We start from the raw sequence: 26632 nt of genomic DNA on the forward strand, positions 1-26632 counted from the left end.
CCTCCAAAAAAAGCCTTATTTTACCATAATTATTATATTGTTTCACATTAATCAGAGAGCTATTTAGCAAAGACATTGCCTGCTGTTGCCAGTGTCATTATGCATACACGGGCTGCAGTATTCTTGTGATAGCATGTGCATGGCATGTAGTCAAGTGTCAAGAACTGAACAGACATTATAGGCGTACCTTTAGTTTTAATCAGGTTAAAGTTTAATAAGTTTGATAAAGACACAGGTAGAGTGGTAGCACAGAGCTTTCATTCCTGCCTCACAGGAATGAGGACGACCAGCTTATCAATTAACACAAAAATTCAGTCGTTCATGTGCTATGAAGTAAATTACATCCATAACTTGAAAGTAACAGGTGAAGTCTGGTGCACTGAAAGTTTTACAGAAAATTGTTGTGGCAGTCCTGAGCACAGAGGCCAGCATGGTCACAATTAATATATGTGACACATTAAGCAAATGTATATCATGATAAATTAACATTTACAAAATTTTATTAATTCCAAATCTAATTATTTTTTTTCTTGGAGTATCTGTTATATTATTTTACAAGATCCCTCTGTTATGAGCATACTGTGTTTTTCACTCAAATGATAAGATCATAATTTGTCTTTCACACTGTTTGCACTATTTTCATATCGAACACTGAGTCTTTTACACTATCAAATCTGAAATTATAGAACAAATAATGCTTATTTTACAGTAAACTCTTTTAGAAAAAAAACAACAACAGGCACATGTACTGTATCTTACAAAACAGTTTTTGAATAGTTTAATGAAAGATTTATTTTCTTTTAGGAAGAGCAGAAAAAGCACTAGCATGTGTTTCTAAATTAATTTAAATTCAACAATATTTTCAGTTCAAATGATACATATCAGAAAGGTCATTTTGATCATTACTGACCTCTGTGTGTGGGACTTGGGGTAGTACTGAACTTCCATTCTCTACTCCCATCCCAGAGGAGCCACTGTTAGGGGAGCTGGGACCAGAGCCTGGTGCACTGCTGCTGACCGATGTATCTAGTTTGAAAAAAAGAAAAACTGTAAAAATACTACACTAGAAGACCAAAAGTTTAATAAGACAAAAAAAAAAAAATGTATACATTAGAAGGCCAATTAGATTATAATGTAACTACTTAAAATAGAGTGTTGGTTCTTTTCACTCTTGTCAGTGGTTTTACAGCTCAGCAGTGCATAAACATTAGTGTTAAAAAAACACATTTAAAAGGTATTGTGGGAAATTAGGGTTGATTTTTTTTTTTTTGTGTGTGTGTGTGTGTGTGTGTGATGAACCTGCCGTTTTATTTATATAATATTTGATGTATTGTACACAAAATGAATGCATGAAATGGACTGGACAAGACAGATCTTTAAAATTTAAGGACTCCCAAGAAGTTTTAAAATTTGCACAGTATGAAAGGGCACATATTTATTATCAGTACGCTACTTTGAAATAAGGATAATGGGGCTGCTTTCATTGCTGTTAATGAAATGCAAAACAAAGACCATCTCTGGTAGATCTATCTTTCTTAAATTTAAGTGATGAACGCTTACTAATAATTTCAAGGACTGCTTTTCAGATTGTGAAAAATGTTGAAATTGAAGTAGATATGTCACTATCGATTATTAAAACAGAAAAGATAAATAAATAAAACATAAATGCAACCCACATGTGCATGAGTGTAGGTACAGACTGAAACATCCTTTTGACTGATATTAAACATTTATCCTGGAATAAGATAAAATAGTGCTTTTATTCTGATTTCTCTCCCAGTATGAAATTGTTTTAATTAGCCAATGTCATTGATGGACTGGCAACACGTAAAATGGATTGTGATGAAGAGAACCATAGCATTCTCTGCCTCAGCCAGGAAACTGACATGGAGGGCCACTGGTACAGAGGGTGCACTAGGACTGACATCCCAGCAGTAAGGAATGAAAACCCCTTAGAGGCCAGAAAAAAAATGGCCAGACCATGAGAAACTGTTTCCCGTGCTTATGTCGTTCCCCCATACACTGGATGGCAGCATCTATCTTGGTGAGCCCAGGTCTAGATGCCCACAGGGCAGTATGGGAATTGTGGTTCCACAGGACTGCCTCTTGGATTCTGTGGGTACTGCCTGGAGGATCTGTTGGGAGGTGAATCTGCTGTTCCAGGGTGTTTCTGCCGCACCCAGAAGTGGTTTCAGGAAGCAAAGATTTAGCCATGGAACTACTCCCAGGTCATATTTAAAAGGGAACCCGCCATGGCACTCAAGGATTTAGAGTCATGCAGAAAAGGACAATGCTTGTCTGGATGATTGACGGAGTAAGGAAAGGAATGGAGAAGAGAAGGAAATAAACAAAAGAGTATTGGTTATTGTGAGACTTGTGGAAGGGTATTATGTTTAATGTTGGCCATTTTGAACCTGAGACTGTTGTTGGTGCAATTGTGAGGTTTTGGGGTGCTACACCCCCTAGTGGCCACACAAGCAATGTTAAATTGTACTATTTTAGGAGGCATTGAGGTGAGTTCTGCTGTCTTATGTGGAGGATGGATTTAACATCCAGGCCTTGTTCCTCACTAAATAGTTTGTACATTCTCTTTCTCTCTGTCTTGCTCTATAAGGGTTTTCTCTAGACACACTGGTCTTCTCCTATATACTAACGTTTCCATGGTTTAGGTTGATTTAGTTTGGGTGACAACTCTAAAATTGCCCATTAATGAGGCAGTTTGCACAAGCATGCCCTGAGATGGACTGGCCTGCCTGTTAGAGCACATTCCCAGCTGGTGTCAGATATGGTTAAACATAGGTTCTGGCTACTAACAACCTTAAAATGGATGGTCTGGCAAAAGCAGATCTTCAAAACTAAATCTGTATACATAAACACTTTTCTTTTCAGGACTCCTTGGGAAAGCTACAAATCAGAAGAAAATATTTGGATAGATAGGTACTGTACTGTGTGTGTGTGAGTATATTCATGTGCACCTTGTAAGGGATTTACTGTATGTGCCCTTCGAGGAGTTTGAACAAGCTGTGGAGATCTCCTTCCATAAGAGACACTGAAAAATAAGATCATTGGAGAAAAAGACTGACTGAATTCATAGCAGTTAAATTTGAGAAGAGTAAAATTTATTATTATAATATTACTTCCTGGGGTTTTGCCAGTATTACTTTAATGTATGTAAAATTATTACCTTCAGGTTTTGAACTACAGTAAACAGCAATGTTGTTAAATAATTTCAACAAACTTAAGCATGAGATATTTTAGGCATACATTAGGGATAATTATCTTTACAGAATACAAATACTTTGAAAACAAAGAAATGTGTGCATGACTAAAAACATACTGGTAACAATGTCCTGTGTATTTTTGTACGTTTCTGCTGCAAACACATTTTTGTTTCAGATAATAAGGTCTACCTAATCTAACCTATCTTTATATATACCTCACATAAATATACACTATAAATAATGTCAATTAGACTTTATACTTGCAAATGAATTCAAAATCCAAGTGTGTTATTCATTTTATCCTACTATGTCTAATTGTCAACAAGTCTGAAGTTATTTTCATTGGGAACTCTACTATAAAGATCTGTGTTTCAAAGATATGGGATATGAGTCTTACCTGTTATATCATATGCCCTCTTTTTGTAGGAATTCACTACACTTCCATCTTTTCTTCGTAATAGTGGGCTGCTTCTTCTCTCTGCTACTTTTTGTTTTAACCTTGACCGAACTTTCAAATTAGGTTCTGAAGCTGTGAAAATATATATGCAGAAAGTATACATTGTTATATTTATATATATATAAATATACTGTATATATATTTATACATGTATATATATATATTATATATATATTTACAGTATAAACACACACAGATACAGTTTATAGCTAAATTGATACACACAACCAGCTAAATCTCAATAGAGACACACCCTTCACCATCAATTATATGGTAAAATTCAACAAAGACACATTTTGAATTAATTTAATTAAAACTAGGAGTGGCACAGTGGTTTAGACTGCAGACTCATAGATCTCATGTTCTTGGTTCAAATATCTCACTCAATCATTCTCTGTGAGGAGTTTGCACAATCTCCTCCCGCATGTTAAAAATATAGATTTTAGGTTAGCTGAAAAATCTAAATTAGCCTCTTATGCGAGTGAATTCTTAGATCCACTAGCACCCAGTCCAGGTCTGGTCACTGCCTTGTGCCTGATGCTTTCAATTTGAAATTAAGGGAGTTGTAAATTATTATTTGAAATATACTTATTTTACATAAAGAATATTCCAGATATAAATAGCAACATATCATAGAGTTATTTACATTTACAATTCCCAAAGTTTGTTTTTACTTATATTTTGCATTTGATAGTAAAACATCTCAATTTAATGAAAGAGAGAAAAGCACACTTTCAAATACCTCCTCTGTAAAACTTGTACAGTATTCTAACATCTCTAATTTGGTACTGCAGTTTTAATTTTGAGCATGTATTTTAATAATCTCTGAATGTGTCTAATAACACTATTCATTATGTAAGTTACTTAAACATCCATGTTTCCATGGTGGGAAACGGACCAGAATAGGACACCAGTTCCCAAATACATGAATACACTGTCATTTCTGTTTTTTGAAAATGTTTTTCGTCATTTTTCTTGACCATTTCCCTTATTCAAAATCGTTCTGACTATGGTCCACTAGCTTGGTGTTTTGCAGAGACTTCCTCAGTTAGCAGCATGTAGTAAACAAACAATCAAAGGGTATACAGTTATATTATAAGAGCTGGAAGTGAAAACCATTCCCTGTTGATGTAGGCTAATGTGTTTGGATGTCTTATTAAACTGACAGCACTCTAGTTAGGCCATATAAACCCTATACAATCTTGTTACCATATCAAAGACATTAGAACTTTAGCCTTGGGTTCAAACATTGTGCAGCAGCAGATCTATCCATTGCACCAATGTGCCACACCTTAGTACAGAATTAATTCTTATATAATCTGTTTTTCTATGTTAAATAAAAATTGAATAATAGCTACTTGTACTTGAATATGAAAAAATAAAAATGTTCTTGAATTGTTGGAAAAGACACATACAAAAACAAGGTCCTTTCACCTTTTAATTCAGGAGGCCAAAAGAATATTTTTAGTAAATAAGCACAGTATTTGTTATCTTAGACACCAGTGTGCCACACATCATACAACACCATCCAAAACCTTCTTTTTTCACCTTACACAAACAAAAATAAGGACTGGTTCTAAATATGGAACAACTTAATTTGTGCATTTATTTCTAGTAGAACCAACTACTGTAAACATATTCACAGTCCATCTACCAGGTTGCCTCTTTCCTAACACCTTCAGGGAGCATTGCCTGTTTTCTCCTAGGCTCTTCCCCTGAAAAGTCTCACTTTCACTCTCTTTTCCCAGGATGCCTGTACTCGAACCACTCTGTGTATCCAGTGCACAGACGAGATATTCTGCCTCTGGCAGTGTCCTCATTTCTGCATTGGTATGATAGCCGTTTGAAAACAAACAATTAATCCATCTATTCTTCTTCTGAAAGTAACAGTAATGAAGGGCCAGACCTTACCATAGCAGCATCAGACACAAGAGGAAAGCCACCTCTCAAAATGGGACATCAGTCCACAGGAGAGCAGACATAAACACGCGCTCCCATGCCCACTCATATCACTTAAGCATCACTAATTAACAAACATATTACATCACTGGGATATTAAAGTATATTGAACTATAATTGTTATAAGCTATATCATATTTGCCATAATTCATAATTAAAAAGCAAATTTCATTTCTGCATTGTGTGGTTTGACATTGCTCTCGCACTATTCAATGGTTAAACTACCCACAATTCAAGCTGTAACCACCATTAATTTCAGAGAATATTTGGCCTTTCTCTTGTATATAATTTGTCCAGTACATGTATGTTTGCTACAGTACACAGCAGGGCTTATTTTTAAATGGCAAACATCGGCACCACTATGTTACTTTTTACTGGACCAAAAATGAACCTGGTGTCACCTCTCTCACATCTCTTAATTAGGATTGTAATTAGTGTGACAGCATTTGAATATGGCCTGGTGTCCCATCAATAACTGGTTCAATGAATTGTATTTTTGATTTATTTTCTTTTCAACCAAGTATAGTAAGACACAAACAAATCATGGGTTTCTAATTAAGTAAAAAGATGGGCCCAGAACGTGGAATAATAAATAATCAAAAATGTAACCAATAAAAATGAATTTGTTAGAATATTAGTCTTTAGAATCCTAGTAACTTTTGACACAAGGCAAGAACCAGTGACAGCTGGTGTTAACTCTAAACTGGAATAAGTGAGCTCAAAAAATTCAATACACAAACAATTTTCTGAATGACGTTTGACACATGAATTACAAGTTTCAAAGTATCAAAATGAACATTTACTGAAGACTATACTGTGCTTCTGGAAGAAGGGTGTCATCAGCACCACCATGCCTATCAAATATTTACACAATAACAATAAGTGCGTGTTATTTATAGTACAGTACAGTACACTATCCATCCATCTGTCCTATTGGACATAGAATCAGAGTTTATTCAAGCATCCATACAGGAGACAGCAGCCATTCCTGGACACAATCTCATACGCATCAACACTAACTCATCCACATTTGACCAATTTCAAGTCCACAATTCACCTAATACACACCCATCTTTGGGGTGTGACGGAAGTAAACTGGGATATCCAGGAGTTAACCTGAATACACTAAACTATTTAAAAATACAGAACCAAGGATGTGCCATTTCTTGCTCAAATCATTTTTATGTCTCGGTTTATTTTTCCTAACAAAGTAATCATCCTCAAATTCAAATTATTTTACTAATAAATTGAAAAAATGCATCCAAGGAGAAATGGCAAACTTTTCTCCTATTCTTTTGCTTTAATGTTCATTAGCATTCTGTGAAAGAACTCCCTGTCATTTTGATTTTTTTCCCCCTTGTTAATTTAGCACAGCTGGTTTTCATTCGGTGCCACTGATTGTCTCAAATACGCACTCAGTTGTTGACCTTTTCATTCTTGATCCTGTTTACTTCAGTTGCCATAGGGTGAATGCATTTGTTAAGCATGACTTTAGCTTTGTTTAAGTATATTTTCCAACCCACTTTGATTCTTAGAATTATTGTGAGTTATTTCTCTTATTTTTCCATTTCAGACTTTTTAAAGATTAATGGAAACGTCATGATGACATGTGCTAATGATAAATGATTTCAGAAGCCTTTAGTCTTTTTTTTTCTTTTATTAGATCCAAGATTTAAAAAAAAAACAAATTTTCCTGTTGCTAAAATAGACAATTGTTTCTATAATGGAGATTCCATCCTGAATCTTCATTTTCCAGGTACATTTGAGCATAACACTGAGACATGGACTGATTAATTTGTTGTATACTCTGATTATAATTTCAGTGTGTTTCAAAAATATTTTATTTACAGTTGCCCAACCAAATTTTCACTTAAATGTACATTGGAAGGTCAACACATCCTCAATCCACCACATATCTAAAACTCGTGTTCAGTGCTCACTGTCAATTCCCAAGTAGACTATCAAGCATTAATAACCTTTGATAAAAAGGGTGAGGAATGAGATTTTCAAAAAGAAAAACTACAGGAGAAAGGCAAAATCATAATGAAGTTACAAGAGTGAAAAGATTCTTAAAATGAAAAACAAACACTATATTCATTGAATTAAACATTACATCACAGTATCTTTTCATATTTTGGAACATGAATATGTGCACAGAAATATGTGCATTAAAAACATTTATTACACCCATCATCTCCTTATGATCAAATATCTTTTCCAGTTCATTATTACTTTCAGGTTTGCATATAATTTGTGGTAAACTAATAAGTATTAAAAAAAGGCTAAATATCCAATATTTTGTACTCTTATCTGTAAAAACCTCATTGCTAGTATAGGTGACTTATTTTTGATTTTTTTAGATCATAATAAAAAAATTATGCAAGCCAAAGAAAAATGTACTTGATTTTCAAATACAGATAATTCATTTCTACTTGAATTTTGTATGTATGATTTGAATTTGGATTAGATTTTTTTTTTTATTTTAGTATAATATCACAGCATCTTTTTTGTGGGTGTCACCAACTTATTCATCTTGTTGCCATGACATGACAGTCAGCTGTCATCCAAGAAGTTGCATTGCATAGCGGCATCAATATATGACTGTCTTTAAACTGCCATCATGTTGAGACACATTGTCCAAGAATGTGGATAATTCGGTTAAGACTTTAGTGTGTGCTACTTGAAACAATTGATTATGGTTATGAATCCTTGCTATCCAACAGTTTTTAGTTTATGATTAGGATTTGGCATTTTTGGTTGGTTGCGTGATTCTGAATGTTACTTCTCAGTATTCTCCAAATAAATGCCCTTGCAGCCTTCCATCTGAATAAACAACAAAACAATTGCATTACAAATACACTGACATGAACAGACAGTGTATTACATATTTTTAGTTCATTTGTTGTTGGAAGGTTGACACTTTCGGGCACTTCAAAAGTTAATTGATTTTAGTCATTATTTTACTCTGTTAATATAAATAGGTTTTTTCATGATGAAACTTTTTACTATAGATGATGTCATTCCCTGCGGTAGGCTGGCACCCTGCCTTGTGCCTTGTATTGGCTGGGATTGGCTCCAGCAGAACCTCGTGATCCTGTAGATAGATAGATACTTTATTAATCCCAAGGGGAAATTCACAAATTATTTATTGTAGTTAGGATATAGCAGGTTGGATAATGGATGGATGGATGATGTCATTCTACTGGGTCTTTTCAACATTGTAAATTATTGTATTAATCAGACTGAAGGATTTTTTAATGTGCTTCACTCCTGTTTTTTTTTTTTTTTTTTAAATATAACCAGAACATTACAGTTGTATACCACTCACTCAAATAAATAAAAATACCATACCAGATACAACCATTTACTTCAAAATAAACATTGAAATACAAAGGAGGAAAAAAGCAAAACAAGACTGAACAAATATTAAGAGTGATTGAATCTTAAATCTCTTAATAATATGATGAATTTTTGAAATCATGAAAGAAAAACGAAGATGTTCCACATTGTTGTTTATTTGCTACATTTCTGGAAGTTTAGGAATGCGTTGATCATGATTTTGCAAAAAGAAAAATATCTTGTCTGGTAGGATGTATGTAATACTTGTTTCTTTTACTAGATAGAGGACATACTATTATGATTAGAAATATAACAATGTCATAATACAATAAAAGCAGACCTTTCCATGCTTTAAATAGGGAAAATGAGAGTATGAAATCATCTAAAACTCACCAGTTCTACAACAGTTAAAAAAATACCCAACCTTTGCAAATCTCCTGTGAACTCCTATATTTATCTCTAATACTAATACCCTTCCAGCTTTGCAAACTCTGTGTTCAGCCAGATAATGCTAGGTATTAAATCAAGCTCAGTGAATTAATTAAGTATCAACTACAGAAGCATCCCTTCAGCCTTACAGCTACTTATGTGTTTTGCATCTGGCCAATTATTAATTATAAATAGAAGTGTCAGCGGACCCCTGATTAATCACAATGTGCAAGATGACAAACCAAAACAGAGGGAGTGAGAGAACTGTACTTGACTTGAATGCAAAATATAAAAGTGTTATTAATAAATACAAACATTTTCCACAAAATGTGCTGCCTAAACAAAATATCAGATTATTATTTTTTATTGCTATCAATATGCGTTATTAACTCATTTCTATTGCTTAATTTATTTATTAAATAAGCAGAAGTTAAATTTGTTGTACTGTATTGTGAACCAGCCAGTACTGTACATTTGCTCTTGTCTTAAAAGAAAAAAGGGTCTCTATCTGCATGAGATAAGCTTCAGGTATATAAAATGCGTCCATTTATTGTAAAACGTTGTTATTGGAAATGTTGTTTACAAAGCAAGAAAAGCACGTTATTTGATTCACCTATGACTGAAATGTGTTTTTCAACAGTGACCTTGTAGCTGGGCCTGCAGTAGTGTTTTCCAATGTAATGGGAAGCAATATAAGTAATTTGATTTGAACATTAACATTTCTGAAAGGAGATTTTAAAATGTAATGTTCCATACTACATGTCCAGCATTTTGGCAGCAAGCAGCTCCTTAAAATGAAATGTTCATAGTCCCAAACTGAGCTCAGACATTTAATAAAAAGGAAATGTTTAGTTTTAGAACCCCCTGCCAAATTTGGATGACTAAGCAGCACTTGGCTCACATGACAGCATAGAGTGTTCTGACAGATATTCATGCAGTTTGAGGTGGTTTAACGATTCTCTGCAATGCTGGTCTAATTATTATTGTGCAAGATAATTCTATTTATAGCCTCTCCCCGCCACGGTAATGTAGATGATTTCCAATCTAGGCATTCTCAAATCCTGTGCAAATCCTCTGTGTGCACAGGGTGGGAGAGAGATGAGGAGAGAGCAAGAAAGCGAGAGGGAGCTCTTCCAAGCTGACAGGGGAGCTGTTCAAGTACCGCATGAATCTATTTCATGCATGAATGCCCTGATTGCTTTCTATTTTTACTGCACAGTCATCATCCTCCGTGTACAAATGAATCTCATAAAAACAAGTCTCTCAAACAAAATAAATAAATAAACACATACACTCAACTCACACAAATAGAAAGAGCCCTCCATTTTTTTAGTAGGCATGTAACAGCAAACACATCACAACTCTGTTTCAGATTTTGAAAACTGTGTAATGATAAGATTTTGCACACAGTATGTTGATAAAGCGGTGGCAGGTGTTGCCAAGGTTAGAGCTGATGCCTCAGAAATGCAATGCTCGGGGTTCATTTGACACACCTGGTTGCTGTATCTGTGGAATTTGCCTGTTCATTCCAAGACTGTAACGTTTTTTTCTCAGGATACTACAGTGAGTTTGAGGTATTCATGGGTAGGCCACTGTGCTTCGACTCCATCAACAGTTGGTTCCTGAATCAGACTAAGTGTATCTCACCCATGCTGCTAGGATAGTCTTCTGCCACCCTGAATTGGATTGAGCGAGTTTTATAATATTACGTTATGATTGTTGATCACCTGTCAACGAAGAACACTACGAAGGAAGTGCTAAGTAGCATCACACTGTCATAACCCCATGTAAGAACTCCACTTTTGTTGTCACCATATAAACAACTGAAGATATTGCAAGGGAAGATCAAGGCATTGAGCAGAGTATATCATCTTCTACCAGGAATGCGTGGAATTTTAAAATGTCTATTGTGAAATTATATGTGACCTCCAGAAAATTACTGCAAATGCAGCAAAATTTGAAAACTAATCTAATATACAGCATATTGTTTACAGAATGATATGCTTACAGATAAGAAGGGGATAAACTAAAAACTAGACAAAGATCTTTGAAAGAAGTAGGGACTGGTATTTTTGTACACAATACCCCTAAAATTACCACGGGACCTGTCTAAGTGGCAAAAATGATTTTTGCAACTAAAAGCAGCCTGCAAATTCACTGTATATGAAACCTAAATCAAACGGACTAAATCCATGTTTGCTATTACATCTTTGGATGTTCTTCCTCATATCCAGTACGTCTTTGCCCTAAATCACCACCTACCGGCATGATTTTTTAGCTCCTATTTTAGGATTGTATTCCTAGTCATACCTGTAGTACTTGGGTTACAGTGCAAATCAAAAAACCTAAATTGCTTAGTAAAGACACTGACAGAAAAGGAAACATGATATGTGTTGACTGAATGTTTGGTCTTCTACTACTTTTCCTGTTTTCCTTTTTTTTTTCAAGTTTACTGCATTAATTGTCTTATTCTTCTTTTTCCCTCCACAGCTATTCACATTTTGTATGGTGTTGTAATTTTGTCATTATCTGTCATACTTTTCTTCTTCAACCCCAAAAAAAAAAACCACTTCCGGAAAATGTTCTCATGAACTAAAATTGAATGCACTCAAACACAAGTAAGCATTTAAATTGAAGACCACTCTCCCCCCTTATACATGAATCCAGTCCAGTACCAGCTTATTCACTGGTTATCATTGTGTTATCAACAGCGCAAAGTTCACTAAGAGAAATATACAACTAAAGATTAAAAATGATAGAAAAGCAAGTGAAAACATTATCAAGAAGAGAATATGCTGTGTACTTGTGCATATCCAAGATCCTTCAACAAGCAGAAACTCAATTCACCTGTGCAGTTTCACAGACTGAAACAAAATAATTCTGACGCACTCCAGATGTGAATGTGAATGAAGACAGGTCTACAATTCAAATGGTTCTTCTTGTTCAAGCGTGTACCATTTTCATTCACAAGAGAATTTTCTGGAAGTGGTTTATTTAAACATATATTGTAAAAGTATGTGTGTTAAGGATGTGGTCAGCATATGATTGGATGACTTGACTTGTGGGTTATGTGAAATGAATAACATGACATTTTTAATGGATGTTTTTGATATTATTTGCTGTTGTCGAGTACTGGTCATCATATATGTTTGTTCTGTCAGAAACTTTTTTTTTTTTATCTCCGCTCCAATTGAAAAAGATTAAAATTTTTCTTGCCAACATCACAAAGTACATGGGAGTAAATAACATATAAAAAACTATCACTTTTGGGTGGAGTTTTCCTTTACGACTGCACATGCTTCTGGTTTCTGTGGATTTATACTGTACGTCAGTCAGTCAGTCATTGTCCAACCTGTTATATCCTAACACAGGGTCACGGGAGTCTGCTGGAGACAATCTCAGCCAACAAAGGGCACAAGGCAGGCAGGCACAAACCCCAGGCAGGGCGCCAGCACACTGCAGGGCAATACTGTATGTCTGTCTTACTAAATGTTACCACGCAATACTTTGGTTTAGATTTAAGGTAAATGGTAACATTTCTGTGTTGATAAAGTAGATTCTTTAATTCAAATATAATTTGCTGTACAGTGAGATACATTTCATTTGTTGCTGATGGGATACAAAACAGTAATCAAAAACAAGTAAATAAATATTAGTTAGCCTTATGACAGTTTGATTAATTTGTTTTGTTGTATGCATTTGTTTCAATTATCTAAAAATACATAAGGGCAAAACATTACATTCAATAGAATACTGTATAAATAAATAATAAATGTCAGCCATACAGTTTTTCATTTCTAACTGTTGACTTGCAAATGGCTCTCGATTAGAAAATGAAACAGTTGTTTTCATTAAGAAAGGTGGAAGCTAAATCACACAGTATGAATCTGATATCAAAGTGAGGTAAAATATGACTAGAAAAGCATTTTCTTTCGAGAAAAGCCCATGAAAGTAAAAGTGACAGGCTTATCCATGATGCTGTATATAACATAAGCATCAGAAAAATAGCCCATTGAAGTGTGATTTTGGCTCTAGAACATTAAAGCATTTATCACTAAGTCTTCCAGGAGCTCTCTGAAATATGGGAACTGAACCATTCAAAAGTAAATGTTCAATGTTTTTCTTATTTTTGGATATTTACTACCTAAATTGATAGACATAAAATGCAAATTTCTGTCTGTTAAATGACAGCCACAACATTGCAAATCATTTATGCTCATGTTTCCCTATCACAACATGTGTTTCAAGCTACATCTATAAAATCTTAAATATATCGGGTACTGTACAAATGTATCATTTTTAAAGAATATATATATATAAACTCTCAAATATTTCTCATATGTAGATATACGTACTATATATATATATATATATATATATATATATATATATATATATATATATATATATATATATATATATAGATTGTCAGATTTATCCCCTTAAAAGATTAATCTTTAAACCCTTTTAACTGCCTTAAAACACTTTTCATTACTTTGAAATATCATGGCCATTGCCACAACACTTATTAGTGTATAGTATCTCCTTCTCTCTCCTGAATTAGAAGAAATATAAAAAAGGCTTAGAATGACAGAAGTAACTATGATTAAATAATCCACATTGTTTTAATTTTTTCTGCTTAATATATTTTAAGCTATAACCTATTTTAATTTTCTTCTAAATATAAGGCACTAGGAAGAACACATTACACTCATTTTTGAAGTAACAAATATTCTAGGAATTTCACAGAAAATATGTATTAATGAAAACATTTTAAATATTAAGAAAAATTGCAAAGCTAAATTTCTGTTTTGTGTATGTTTGTTCATAATACAGTTTTGTTATTTTTGACATTGACTTAATCTCTGGCACCTAAGTACACTTTTCACATATTTTCAGTCATAATTTTTCTAACTAAGAAAAAGGTTGGAACTGGAATGAGTGGCAAGGAACAGTATTGTGATCTATCAACAAATAAACATTGAGACACATGCTGTGATGGTACCAGTGGCTAGCATGGTCACCTTACAATCTTGATTTGATTCTTGCCTATTGTATTCAACATTTTCTTTAATCAAATGATTCAACCCCCGATTTTTGTCAGGGCCCCAACCTTCTTCATGCAGGGTCTTATTACTTTGAGTCACTTAATGTAATCTGAGGTCACAACCATAATATCTCCCCATTATTTAATGTAATTTGAGGTTACAAGTGTATTCTCTCACAATTTTATCACCTTTGCATCCTGTTATATTTGAAGCTGTCCTCTTCTATGAAATAAGCATAACCCCACAGCTTGATGAACACTTATAACGAATTGGGATCACTGATCATATTTAGCTTAAACACAACAATTTTATCCACTCTAAATTTAAAGCAGAATTTTTAAATACTACCTTGACAAAGCCAGGAATCATATATGGTCCTATATTTAAATATTTAAAGATGACTTCTCATCTGCTTGTATGTACGGATGTATGTTTGTTCCAGAATTACTTAAAAATAACTATACAATATAATATTATGACAACTGAAGGATAACTTCAACTTTGAATATGAGCTACATGGTGTCTGGTTGCAGTCTCAGTCTTATCTTCTGATTTCTGTTGTCAAGCATTAATTCCCTCCTTTACAATGTCAGACACTAACTGAAGCTGATCAGTTAAAAGTGAATGACAGTCTGACTGGGGTAGCTCAGAGCAGAATGGCCATGATCTTAATAAGTTGTGATAAATGAAAATCCGCAGTTACACTGTGGATTGCTTTTATCCAATCAAATGATTCTCTATTTCAAATAGCTATAGTACTCTGTAAGTTTATATTTTGCCACAAATATTTACTCAGACAGTTTCTATCATGGATAACTATGTCACCGGCTCAGATTGAGTGTAAAATCAAATCTGAAGTGATGTTTTAAAATAAAACCCAGGCAATTCTGGGTAACAAGGCAGTTTAGTATATAAAAACTCATCTCTGTCTTTGTCATGAACTAGGAATTCCCCAAAGCATAAAGTCCCAAAAATACTCAAAATGCCCACTAGAGGGGGAAATACCTTCAAAGGCCCAGCTAGTAACACAGAGGGCAAAATAAAAGATTTATTTTCAAAAATGATCTGTTAAACAATGTAACTTCAATGAGTTCAAATTGGACAGCAGGAAATCCCTGAAATGACAAAGGCAACCCAAAGCAAACAATTCCCAATCACAAATACATCAAAGTAAGTCTAAAACATAGTATAAGGTCTAAAAATTCAGTAACTCACAAAAATAATCAAAATGCACAATATACAGGAGAACTCACCATCATGCACACATTCAATGAACCGCAAGAGACTGTGAGTGGCTGGGCTGAGGGGAGTCTCTTGACAGTGAAAGGCAGGTGACCCTGCCTCTTTTGGAACCACCCCCAAAACACAGGGTACACAGCACAAGATACATACACATATACAAACTAAATGAGCAACAAATATAATATAAACAAAGGAATCAAAAATGAACAAAACAGACATCAAATAGTATCTGCCTGGTACAGCTATGGCCCTAACTGAAACATAACAGCCCTTATCTGTTCCTAGCACTGCAGATTCACAGGTAAAAAGTCAGCGATAGTCCCATTTCACATGAACAGAAACTAAGCAGCGCAGAGATGTCTACCAACTCCTAAACGTAGGTGATGTAACATTTACTATGTGCACACTATGGCAGTCATTTTGAGGAGGTCCCTTATTGGCAAGATATTTCCACAGCTGAGGGCATCAACAGGGCAGCACATGGCAGAAAAAAATCTCCAAAAGGAACAGTATATCACATGTGGAGAAGGCAGGCAATGCAAAGAGGAGGTAGACCTTGTATGTGATGGTGACAGTGTAAAGCAGAAAGTGTTATAATGTAACTTAATCACGCTCACTTTTGTTATACAAGCATCTCTTTTTTCTAAAACTGAAATGCGTTATTCCTGTATGTTCGTCTTAATTTCCTGCTGAGGGTGTGGTGGCTTCTAATTCAATGCAGACATGTCATTATTATCTGTCACAACCAGCGATGATAACATTGTTAATTTTTAAGCTCATACATTTGCACATACTTAAACCTACAAAAGAACACAATTAATCTAATATAATCAACCAAAGAAAACAATAAACAATTTTTTTCAGAATAGTCTCTAAAAATCTGAAGTAAATATTTAATGGATGAGAATATACTACACTATAGATAAAACATTTTCCTTTTGTTTGATCAATTAATATACAGTATAACTAACAATTCTTTGTAGAACTTTCCAAGACCACATTGAACAATCTTCACTGTGTTCCAACTCCTACAGCCAACTACTGGTAAACTGAAATTTTTGTTGGCCTGATGCTTCCCTCCTTCTCTTTGAATTTATTTCCTTTTGATCAAAAGATTTGGTCACACCCTGGCCTGTGGTCTAGATGGAAAAAGACATTTCTCTTTTATTAAAATTCACACGGTTTCAGAGATAGTACAAGTCTACTGATACTGTATTGTAAAGCTGAAAAATGTATAAAAAAAGAAATTGTCTTTTATACATGTGAAAACTTTCAAAGCTATATCAGATAATATCATAAAGTTACACACAAACATACATGCTATTTATTATTTGTATTATTTTGGTTTTGTCATGGCGCCACCTCTTGGTATAATTCATAATATTACATAGTTTTTCACTATTTCACTCTATTTTCCTAGTCGTGGGAGCTGCAATACAGAAAGAGCACAACAATAAAAAACAAATAAACTAAAACAGTATTATTTGGTAGACATTTTTCGCTTATTTAATTAGAAAAATACCAAAACTCTACTGTAATACTTATACTCCTCTGCCAGTGAGCTCTGGCTAAGAAATTTTTTACCCAGTATCTCGGCTACTTTATAGTAGATGGCCATTTACACCTAAAATGTTATGTCATGTGCTTCAAGGCATAGGGTTCTCTTTTTGCCTTTGCTGCTGTCATCTATAGCATAGCTAAGAGAGGTTATGGACTCAAAAATACTCAACACAGCCTAGTGTCACCATATTATTGTTATCTACGGAGCTGCTACTGTACTTTTAAAAACAGGCACTTCTAGCTAGTTAATGCTGGTGGGGGGTTTGGGTGGTAGACCACAGATAATATATCAATCAGGCCAGTTTCTGCTTTTTAAGCTCCTGATTCCAATTTTTCTTAAAACAAACTCTCTGAACTCACATTACCAAGAATAGTTAAAGAAAGGTTATATTTGATGTAAAGCTCTGTGTAAACTAACTAGAATTTATAGTGATTATGATTGCAGAATTAACATCTATGAATAACTGCTATCAGAATAACATCTGAAAATAAGTCACAGAAAAAAACCCTACAACTTAAAACCAGTGATGAGAAACTAATATAGTGCTAATTGAATTGCGGTGTCAACAATCCATTTGACATGCCTGTGCCAAAGGGTCAAACTGATTAGAAGTGGTCTGTCAGTCCACAGTATTGATAAACATTTCATTGCTTCCTAGTCAGAGTACCTTGTTAACTTATTATTTCTATGCTCCAGAACTGAATCTTGAAATAAAGTAAAATTCACAAAATAGATTAGGGAAGACAAAATGTAAGAGGGGGGTTGGGAGGAGAGTTCAAGGGAAAAGTGTTAAATTTATAAGTTACCAGACCAACTGCTGAGACAAAATAAATAATGTAGAACTGATTCACATAATAATGCAACTGTATGAAGGAACCTTTCTTACTTAATGGAAAATATTTGTATGAATTTAATCACTGCATAAAAGCAATGCCCTTCTTAAAATTAAACAACACACATTTTAATGCAGTATTTTCATTCATGTTTCTCATCTCAAGTTTGATAATAAGTACATTATAAGATACCGTATAGCCTCATGAATGCTATGGACACCTATAGGAATATTAATCATGTGTGAATTAGGTGCTATATAGGCTCCCGACCCGGCACAGATTCACACTGAGGCACGTGTTCAATAAACAAAGTTTTATTTTTCTCTTCAGCCATGAGGCACGTGTTCCCCGTGTCCCACAGGCCCAACACAGTCCCAAACCACTTCAACACAGCCCAAACCAATTCTTCCTCTGACGACGACGGCGGCGGCACCACCACTCCTTCTTCTCCTCCTCCTCCTCCTCCTCCTCCTCCTCCTCTCGGGCAACCTCGTCCTCTTCCTCCCGATTCTGGCTTCTGAGTGGTGGCTGCAGGCTCTTTTTGTAGCCCTCCTAGAAGTGCTCCAGGTGGTAATTGGCCTAATAAGGCTGCACTTCCGGGTGTGGCTGCATTCTAGCCCACAGAGGCTCGTTAAGCCATGCAGCTTCTCCGGGTGGTGGCCATGGAGCCCAACAGGTCTGAGTTCTGAAGTCCCACACCTGTGGCCCCGATGTGACCCAGGAGGGCTGCCATAAAGCATTCCGGGGGATGTAGAGTGCATCCCATGGATGTTCCCCCAGATCCAGTGGTGAAGGGGTGTCCTGGCCGGGCATGGGACCCGGCCGCCTGTCACACATGGTTGAATCTTCAAAAGCAGTACCTTTTTACTATTTTTCCCCTTCAATTTGTTAAAATACTACAACTTTGCACCTTTGTACTGGCGATACAAATAAGTGTCAGTGTTCCTCTCACCCCATTTCCAGACTTTACCCTTTTACCACAATGTCAATCTAGCCAAAAAAAATCACATTTTAAAATATTCATTTCTATCCATTTTTGTAACACTTGTTTTCTATTACAGGGACAATGGAGAGGTGTGAACCATCCATAGATTTGACAGCTGTCCATCACATGCAAGACCCTACTATTGACAATTTAAAGACACCAATTAACCAATATATATATGGGATCTTGGGCAGTAGCTGTAGCACCCAAGAAATCCTGGAAGACATGGGAAAAACTAGCAAGCCCACTAAAACGGTGAACAGGTTGTAATGATCTTGAGTCATTTTTGAATCCAAAATGAATGACAACCATATCAAATGTATAAAAAGGGGCTTCAATATTATTAATAAAGTACACAAGAAGGGCATGAAAAGTGAAATAAAATAAGAAAACCTCTGACCCTGTCTATCAAATACTGTGGTTAACCAACCTTCCACTATATTACTACAACAAGCCCAAAGTCCACCCATCGAGTACCCTCCCCTATAATCCTCTAGTTTTAATTTCTCCCGTGCTTGTCAAACCCCTGTCCAATCTCACCTCTTGACTTCAGATTCACTGTGGTATTGAATAAAAAAGGGCTTTTAAGCACCAGGCTAGAATCTTGCCCCCAGAATCATCTCCAGGATCAGGAATATGTCCTGAAACCCTCAGGACTGCTCACCTAGAATTGTTATTGGTTGCTCAAAATATTCCTTTAAACCACAATTCCCATCTTCACTTAAAGGAAAACCAGGGTATCTGTCACAAAACCCACATTGACAAATTGGAGAATGTACACATTCCACAAGGACAACCTGGCATGGTATTCAAGCTAACACTATGCCACAAGCTGGTTTTTTGATAGGCATCTTATTTTTTTATTGCATTGAAGGTTTGTTAGTATGAGCTTCATTGAATTAAATTTCATGTAAATGACATTATTATAACACTAAAGTGTTTAATTATCTTTACGGTATTTACCATTCTACAAATAGTATCTAAATTGACCAGGTTTGTTCGTGTGAGAATACCAGACTAACGTCTAATTTGGATTCTTGTTTTGTTCCTGATGCTGCCTAGATGGGCTGTCACTTCTTCACTCTGAAAATGGATCAATAGAAGCACATTATATTATGCTGAAACCTCTTTTTATTCTTGAAACATCTTAAATTGCACAGAATTATGTGTAAGTATAACGCAATCTAAGGATATTTTTGATAAGGGCTTTTACTTTCCTCTAGGCATAAATTTGCTAGATATATTAAAATATCAGATTTAATCTATTTTTCATGAAACATATTCCAATGCTGTACAGATTTGTATTGAAAATGAAGTTTGTGTTCAGTGTTTTGGGCCTGATTACAAAGTGGCTTGTAACATAACATTAAATTCTACAGCTTGAATAATTCATTTTAGGATGCCTATCTTGAAAAATGTATGCACAAGTTAGAAACCAAGCCCAAATAGGGTGATAGTCCATCGCAGAGCATCTCTCATGTAAGACACATATTCAGAGTCACAAATTAACCTGACTGTATACCTTTGGGGATGTAAGAGCAAACCTGTGCAGGTATGGGGTGAATATGACAGTGACAAGGTTCAGGATTTGAACCCAAGACACTTGATCCATGAAGCAACAGGAATTTATTTCTGAGGTTCCATGCTGAACAGAAATTTGTCATTCCCAAAAATAAATCTCTTTCTATATTAATTCCTGAAACTGTTAAACGAGTCAAACATGAGAGCTCTCATTATTTTATAATTTATATTTTGTAGCTGAAATACTGACAGTTTTTATGCTTAAGAATATCCATTAAAAATGTTGTCATTTATGGTTGTTTAAAACATGTCAGCCCATGGTGGCACAAAGCAGAAGCACTTCAAAACACTGTAAAGCAAATGATAGCATTTTAAGATTTGCCTTGCTGTAAAAGTGCCATTTAGACAGTCAAGATTTATTAGAAATATTTTATTCCAAAGTCTTCATTTACATTTACAAGCAAGGATTTGAAAAGAAATTATACGCTCCTTTTAGTTAAGTGCCTAATACCAGTTTTAATCCTTGTATAAATATTGGTGTTTGGATCAACCTGACACTTGATGAATATCAGCTATTAGAAAAATACCACAAAAATATTTGCTCAACAATTACCAGGGAGGTTTACATGTAGAGAATTCAAAATGAAAATATAAGAAGTGCTTTTGATATTTGTACAAAGCACTACAATTGAATAATTTCTTTTAATGGAGAAACTGCAGGCAATGAACTTCAGTATACTTGTGCAATGACCCATTTAAAGAAACAGCACACTGGAAATGTAAATGTGTCAAGCAATACAGCATTGAATGATTCAGATAACAAGACAAATGCTATGAAATGGCACTGAAATAGTAACGGCAATTACATAAAATGTTAAACATTACTGATACAGGACATGCTGAAGCATAAAGTGCGCTGTCCTTATTAATGTTTAACACATTATAAAAATGAGCTCTTTAAGACATCACTGTATCTAACCTGAACAAATTAAAGTTGTAAATTGTACACAGCTTAAGTTCATAAGTGAAAATTACTTTTCAGTATACAAAATAAATTACTACAAAGGTTCTGATTCTCTAAAGCATTCCTTCGCATGGCCTGCACAATGAGGCAGTGCTCGGTACAGCTGCTTACTGCCCAGTCTAGGTCTGCGTGGGTCCTGTGTGGGTTCTTCTCTCATTACTCCAGTTTTCCTCCCACATTCCCAGAGATGTGCTGGTGAAGTTAACTGTCACTTTCAAATTGCCCCATGCGAGTGCTGGCGTACTGTACGTGTATGTGGATGCTGCAGTGGACTGCCACTCTGTCTATGGCTGGTTCCTGCCTTGTGCACTATTGTGTTGAAATTCAGTAAAAAAAAATTTTTTGTTTTAATTTCAAGTTTACTGTCCTTTGTACATAGTACAATTAACTAATTGTATGTCCCCCATTAAAAGTGGCAATAATACCAGCAAAAGACACACAAACACACAAAGTATGCCCAGCATGCAAGTATATACTATATGTACAATCATGTACAATATATACTCATAAGTATATACACTGTAATTTATATATATATTGTAATCAGTAGGGGGTCCCACCGGGCACCAAAGTCTAGACACTAACACACCCAACACAGTCCAGGGTTCAAATAAAGGATTTGTTTACTAAATAAGTATCTTCACATGTGAGCAAAATAAAAATACCGTAGCTACAGATAATGTATAGTTGTTTTCCCTTCTTCTGCTCCTGCAGGTGAGTGTTGCCCTCTGCCTCCCAACACTGACTCACCTGGATGCCTTAATGTCTGACCTAAGAGTACTTCCACTGCTACCATACTGCATCCAGGAAGCACTTTCAGACCAAGGGGAACCTCCTAAAATAAGGACATCTTCTTTCTGCATGCACCCCCTGGTGGCCTACAAGACACCCAAGCAGGGCTGCCTATTGGAACTACAACTCCTATGTCACTGTGCGGGGGGCACCTGAGAGATCCACCTGACGGATGCCAGCATCTGGCATATTGGGGAAGGAATTGTTTTGGATAGACAAACTTTGTCTTTTCATCCATTATGGCATTTGAGTCAGGAAAGGCACCAGTAAGCAACCTGACCAGTATGTCTTACTATCCATGTCCTTCCATTACGGCACACTGTTCAGGCGAGGAAATATGTTTATTCCTGGTCAAGACATCAGTCCTTCCACCCTGGCACCTACTATATATACACACACACACACATATATATATATATATATATATATATATATATATATATATATATATATATATATATATATACTGTCACACACGTGCGCATGGGAGGCAGCTAAAGGGCTTGAGTGAAGGCAGTTCGGAGGCATGCCGGGATGTGGCAGAGTGCACTGACTCTTTTTCTCCCTTGCCTGTAGACCATTCCCGGGGGAGTCCACCTGGCTCTCTTGACATCACTTCCGGGACTGAGCCAATGGAAGTTGACCTCACCAGCTCCGGCCCCTCTGATGTCACGTCTGGCTGTGATCCAATGGTTGAAGACCACGTGCTCGATCCTTATGACCTCACTTCCTGTCTTTCCCTTTAAAAACCCGCCCCTTTTCCCTCAGTCTTGTTTTGGACTCCGTTGTATGCACTTCAGTGCTGGTTATTGTGACAAAAACGACAGCCGGGATACCATATTACACAGGCGGCTGCCCCAAACCTTTATCTGTTCATGTGACAATACACACACACACACATATATATATATATATATTGCAAAGTTTTACCGTCAAATAATACAAAGAGTACGCAACACGTGTTTCGCCCTAATTCTGGGCTCATCAGGCGTACACACTCACTGTATCCTGTCTCGGGAATCGAACCTCGGATGTCAGAGGCGAAGCCTATTATGTTGCGTCATGGCACGTGGTTTGTTTATTTGACAGCATGTAGACACTCATGGCATTCGTAGTCTGAAACACAATCTGATTGTATGGGTAGTTACCTACCAGGTAACGCTTGTGGTTGGTCTGCAAATCGGCAAACATCCGCCACGGTGCCCTCTTTCAGTTGTGAGAAGCAGATCATAGAATGCTGCAAAGTTTTACTGTCAAATAATGCAAAGAGTAAGCAACATTTATATATATATATATATATATATATATATATATATATATATATATATATATATATATATAAATGATTGTCTGTTCAGTAACGTTGTTATGCATTTACAAAGGCTTCTGTATTTGCTGACAATAGTTGTATACTTTATTCATACAAGTCCATTATTCAGTTACAAAGATTGAATAATCACTATTTTCTAAAATAATAGCACCATGAATAATGCAAATGATTATGGATAGTATCTTCCAGCATTAAAAAGACCAGACACGAGAGGAATGGTGAATGCTTGACTATATGCAACCCAGGGTATGCTTGGAAAAGATAAACATGCCTGTCACATTTAGTTCTGAACTGCGCCAGTCCTTTAGTTTTCTGACAGCTGCCAATCCCCTTTTTTGTAAGAACAAATATACCTTTGTATCTCCCTGATGTGTTCCAACCACAAACCAAACTTTTAATGAGGACAAGCAGGAAGTAAAGGAGCGGGGCCCCACATGGAAAAGACCACATCTAGAGGCTGAAACCTGAGGATCAGGAAGCAAGGCCTTGGATGTGCTTGTTATTACTTCATTCAAAAGTAGAAAGAAGTGAAGGGTAAGCCTTTTTAATTAAAGGAATTTTTATGCTAGTTTAATTAAAGGAATTTTTTATAAATATTGTATTTTACTTACACAACATCTTCTATTCACAGAGATTCCATAATTACAATGTGGTTAATACATCCTTACGTCTTTATTTTGTCATATGTTGTCATGATCATGAGTAACATGTTATACCTTATGACATTGTGTACCTTGACAAATGTTGCAGATATTTTCAAACCATCCATCTCTCCATTCATTTTCAAACCTGCTTACCCTCAGAAGGGTTGTGGGTAAATTGGAGCCAGTTTTGTTGTTATTCTATTCGCCACCTGGCACCTGTTTGTTTTTGGACACTGTAAACTTTAAAAGGGGTGACCCGGTTTGTGTCCCAATTCTTCTCTGAAGAGTGTGTTCTCTCATTTGACATCATTGTGTAAAATAAATGCTGGAACAGCAGTATAATAGTCCTTATTGTTTTAAAATAAGCAAGTATGCAAATATTAAGGCTACTTCCTCTCTTGTCCTTGTTGATACTTAAAATTATCAAAGTGTGTATTGAAATGGATGAAAATGTAAACTGTAAGTGAGGTACAAGATTTGGCATATCAGATGACGGATAATATTTACACTAAGTTCTGCAATCACTAAGCTGATTATATAAATATATTAGATAAGTAAACTCCACTTCTTTACCAGAATACAAATTTGTTGCTGAGATTGTTTAGGAAATCCCAAAAAATAGAAAGTGTAGCTAAGCTGAACTTCTGAAAATGGATGACAGTGACATTCATAGCCCCACACTAGACACTAGAATTTAAAGCAGAAGCAAACTTCTAGTATAAAAAATCCTTAATCTCACAGTATATATGTGTGAAGTCATTGGGCATCTACTCTAGTACTACATGCATTCTACATACTGTACATGCTGCAGTAATAAAAAAAAATATATATTTTATAAGCCCTTGAGTGTACACGATTTTTATACCATTTTGCTAAATCCTTTTAATTCCACTTTTGATGAAAATTAAAACTGAACACAAACAAAATAAACTCTTAAATGTCTGACACCTTTAGAGTTATGAATTTGCTAAACACAAAACACAACAAGTTTACGAAAACCCCGATTATTTCGACTCTTATAGCCAGGATAGGTTTCTGCTTCTTGCAACTCTAGAACCATATAAATTGTTACAGTAAATGGAAGGATGGATAAAACATTGTGCTTTGGTCTTTTGTATTTTAATGGGCACCATTAAAAGGCACTACAACAGATAATTCAGAAAAGAAAGAGACTGGGCCTGTGCCAGTGCATCAACACTTCTTCTGAATGAACCTCATTAAAAAACTTCTATTACTTTTTGATTTACCACAGTCTTTTCATGTATATTGCTAGTGCAAGCAGTCTGTGATATAATTGTTAAAATGAGCACAACGTGACATAATAAAGGAAAATCCCTTTCATCTTGCACAGAACTATTTGTTTAAATGGAGCAGTCTTTGTAATTGAGTAAAATGAATTTACTTTCTGCAAGCATAGTCTATCTGTCGAGGGATATAATTCCCCCTGCTTACAGCTTAATTACCTAGATATACAATGTGCCACACCATATGGTAAAGTCATTTAACAGGTATAATTGTGTGCCATCGTAATTCAACAAGACACAGAGGGAAAAGAATAAAATGCAATTTCCTTGACTTCACAGTAGAATTATGTACAATTTCAGCATGCTTCATACTTCTAATGGTTTAAACCAAGAGGGAGGTATAATTCTTATTTATATTACTTTCCCATGAGAAATCTCAAACCATAAACCCTTAAACCTATGCCTTTCCACGAACAGTCCTGTAATATTTACATGGGATGGATCAGAGGGCATAATCTAAGGGCAATTAGTAAGCTTTAATGTTGTTGTGGTTTCTAACTGATCTTTATCTACTGAGTTTTGGCTCTGATCAATACACAGTCCTGTCCAAATTCATAATCTTTTTATAGCATGTATATTTCTGTCTGCACAACCTGGCTCAACCAAGTAGATCTTTTCAGTGGATAACTAACACTCACCTCATTGACCTTGAAATATATTTAAAGGCTTCACCAGCAGCCGCAGAGGGAAAAAAAGTGCAACCTGACAGAGGCTGTGGCTTACATTCATTCACAACAAGGAGCTATTCAGAATGTGGCGAGGAAACTCCATGAACGCTTTAGTAGTGTACGCCACAGGTTGAACAAAGCAGTTCCACTTTTCAAAGCTATATTTCTGGAAGTTCCGTAATTAGCACACCTGGCATCTCTAAGAAAAAAAAAAGGTCATGGGTTCATGGCAAGGCAAAAAGTCTGTCATGGGGCTGGTCACTGAGCAGAAGTGG

General features: G+C 35.5%; 1 protein-coding gene across 6 annotated transcripts in view; it reads right to left on the bottom strand.

Annotated features, from left to right (window-relative positions):
- LOC120516152 (histone deacetylase 9) overlaps positions 1-26632 on the bottom strand; it is a 710327-nt gene that overhangs the window by 209035 nt on the left and 474660 nt on the right. For all 6 annotated transcript variants that reach the window (XM_039737623.1, XM_039737622.1, XM_039737624.1 and 3 more), the window contains 2 exons: positions 3619-3750; positions 911-1026 (listed from right to left, as the gene is read on the bottom strand). In XM_039737623.1, the coding sequence (XP_039593557.1) occupies positions 911-1026; positions 3619-3750 (248 nt within the window). The remainder of the gene's footprint in view (positions 1-910; positions 1027-3618; positions 3751-26632) is intronic.

This window comes from Polypterus senegalus, chromosome 15, assembly GCF_016835505.1.
Source record: "Polypterus senegalus isolate Bchr_013 chromosome 15, ASM1683550v1, whole genome shotgun sequence".
In the NCBI taxonomy this organism is placed as follows: Eukaryota; Metazoa; Chordata; class Cladistia; order Polypteriformes; family Polypteridae; genus Polypterus; species Polypterus senegalus.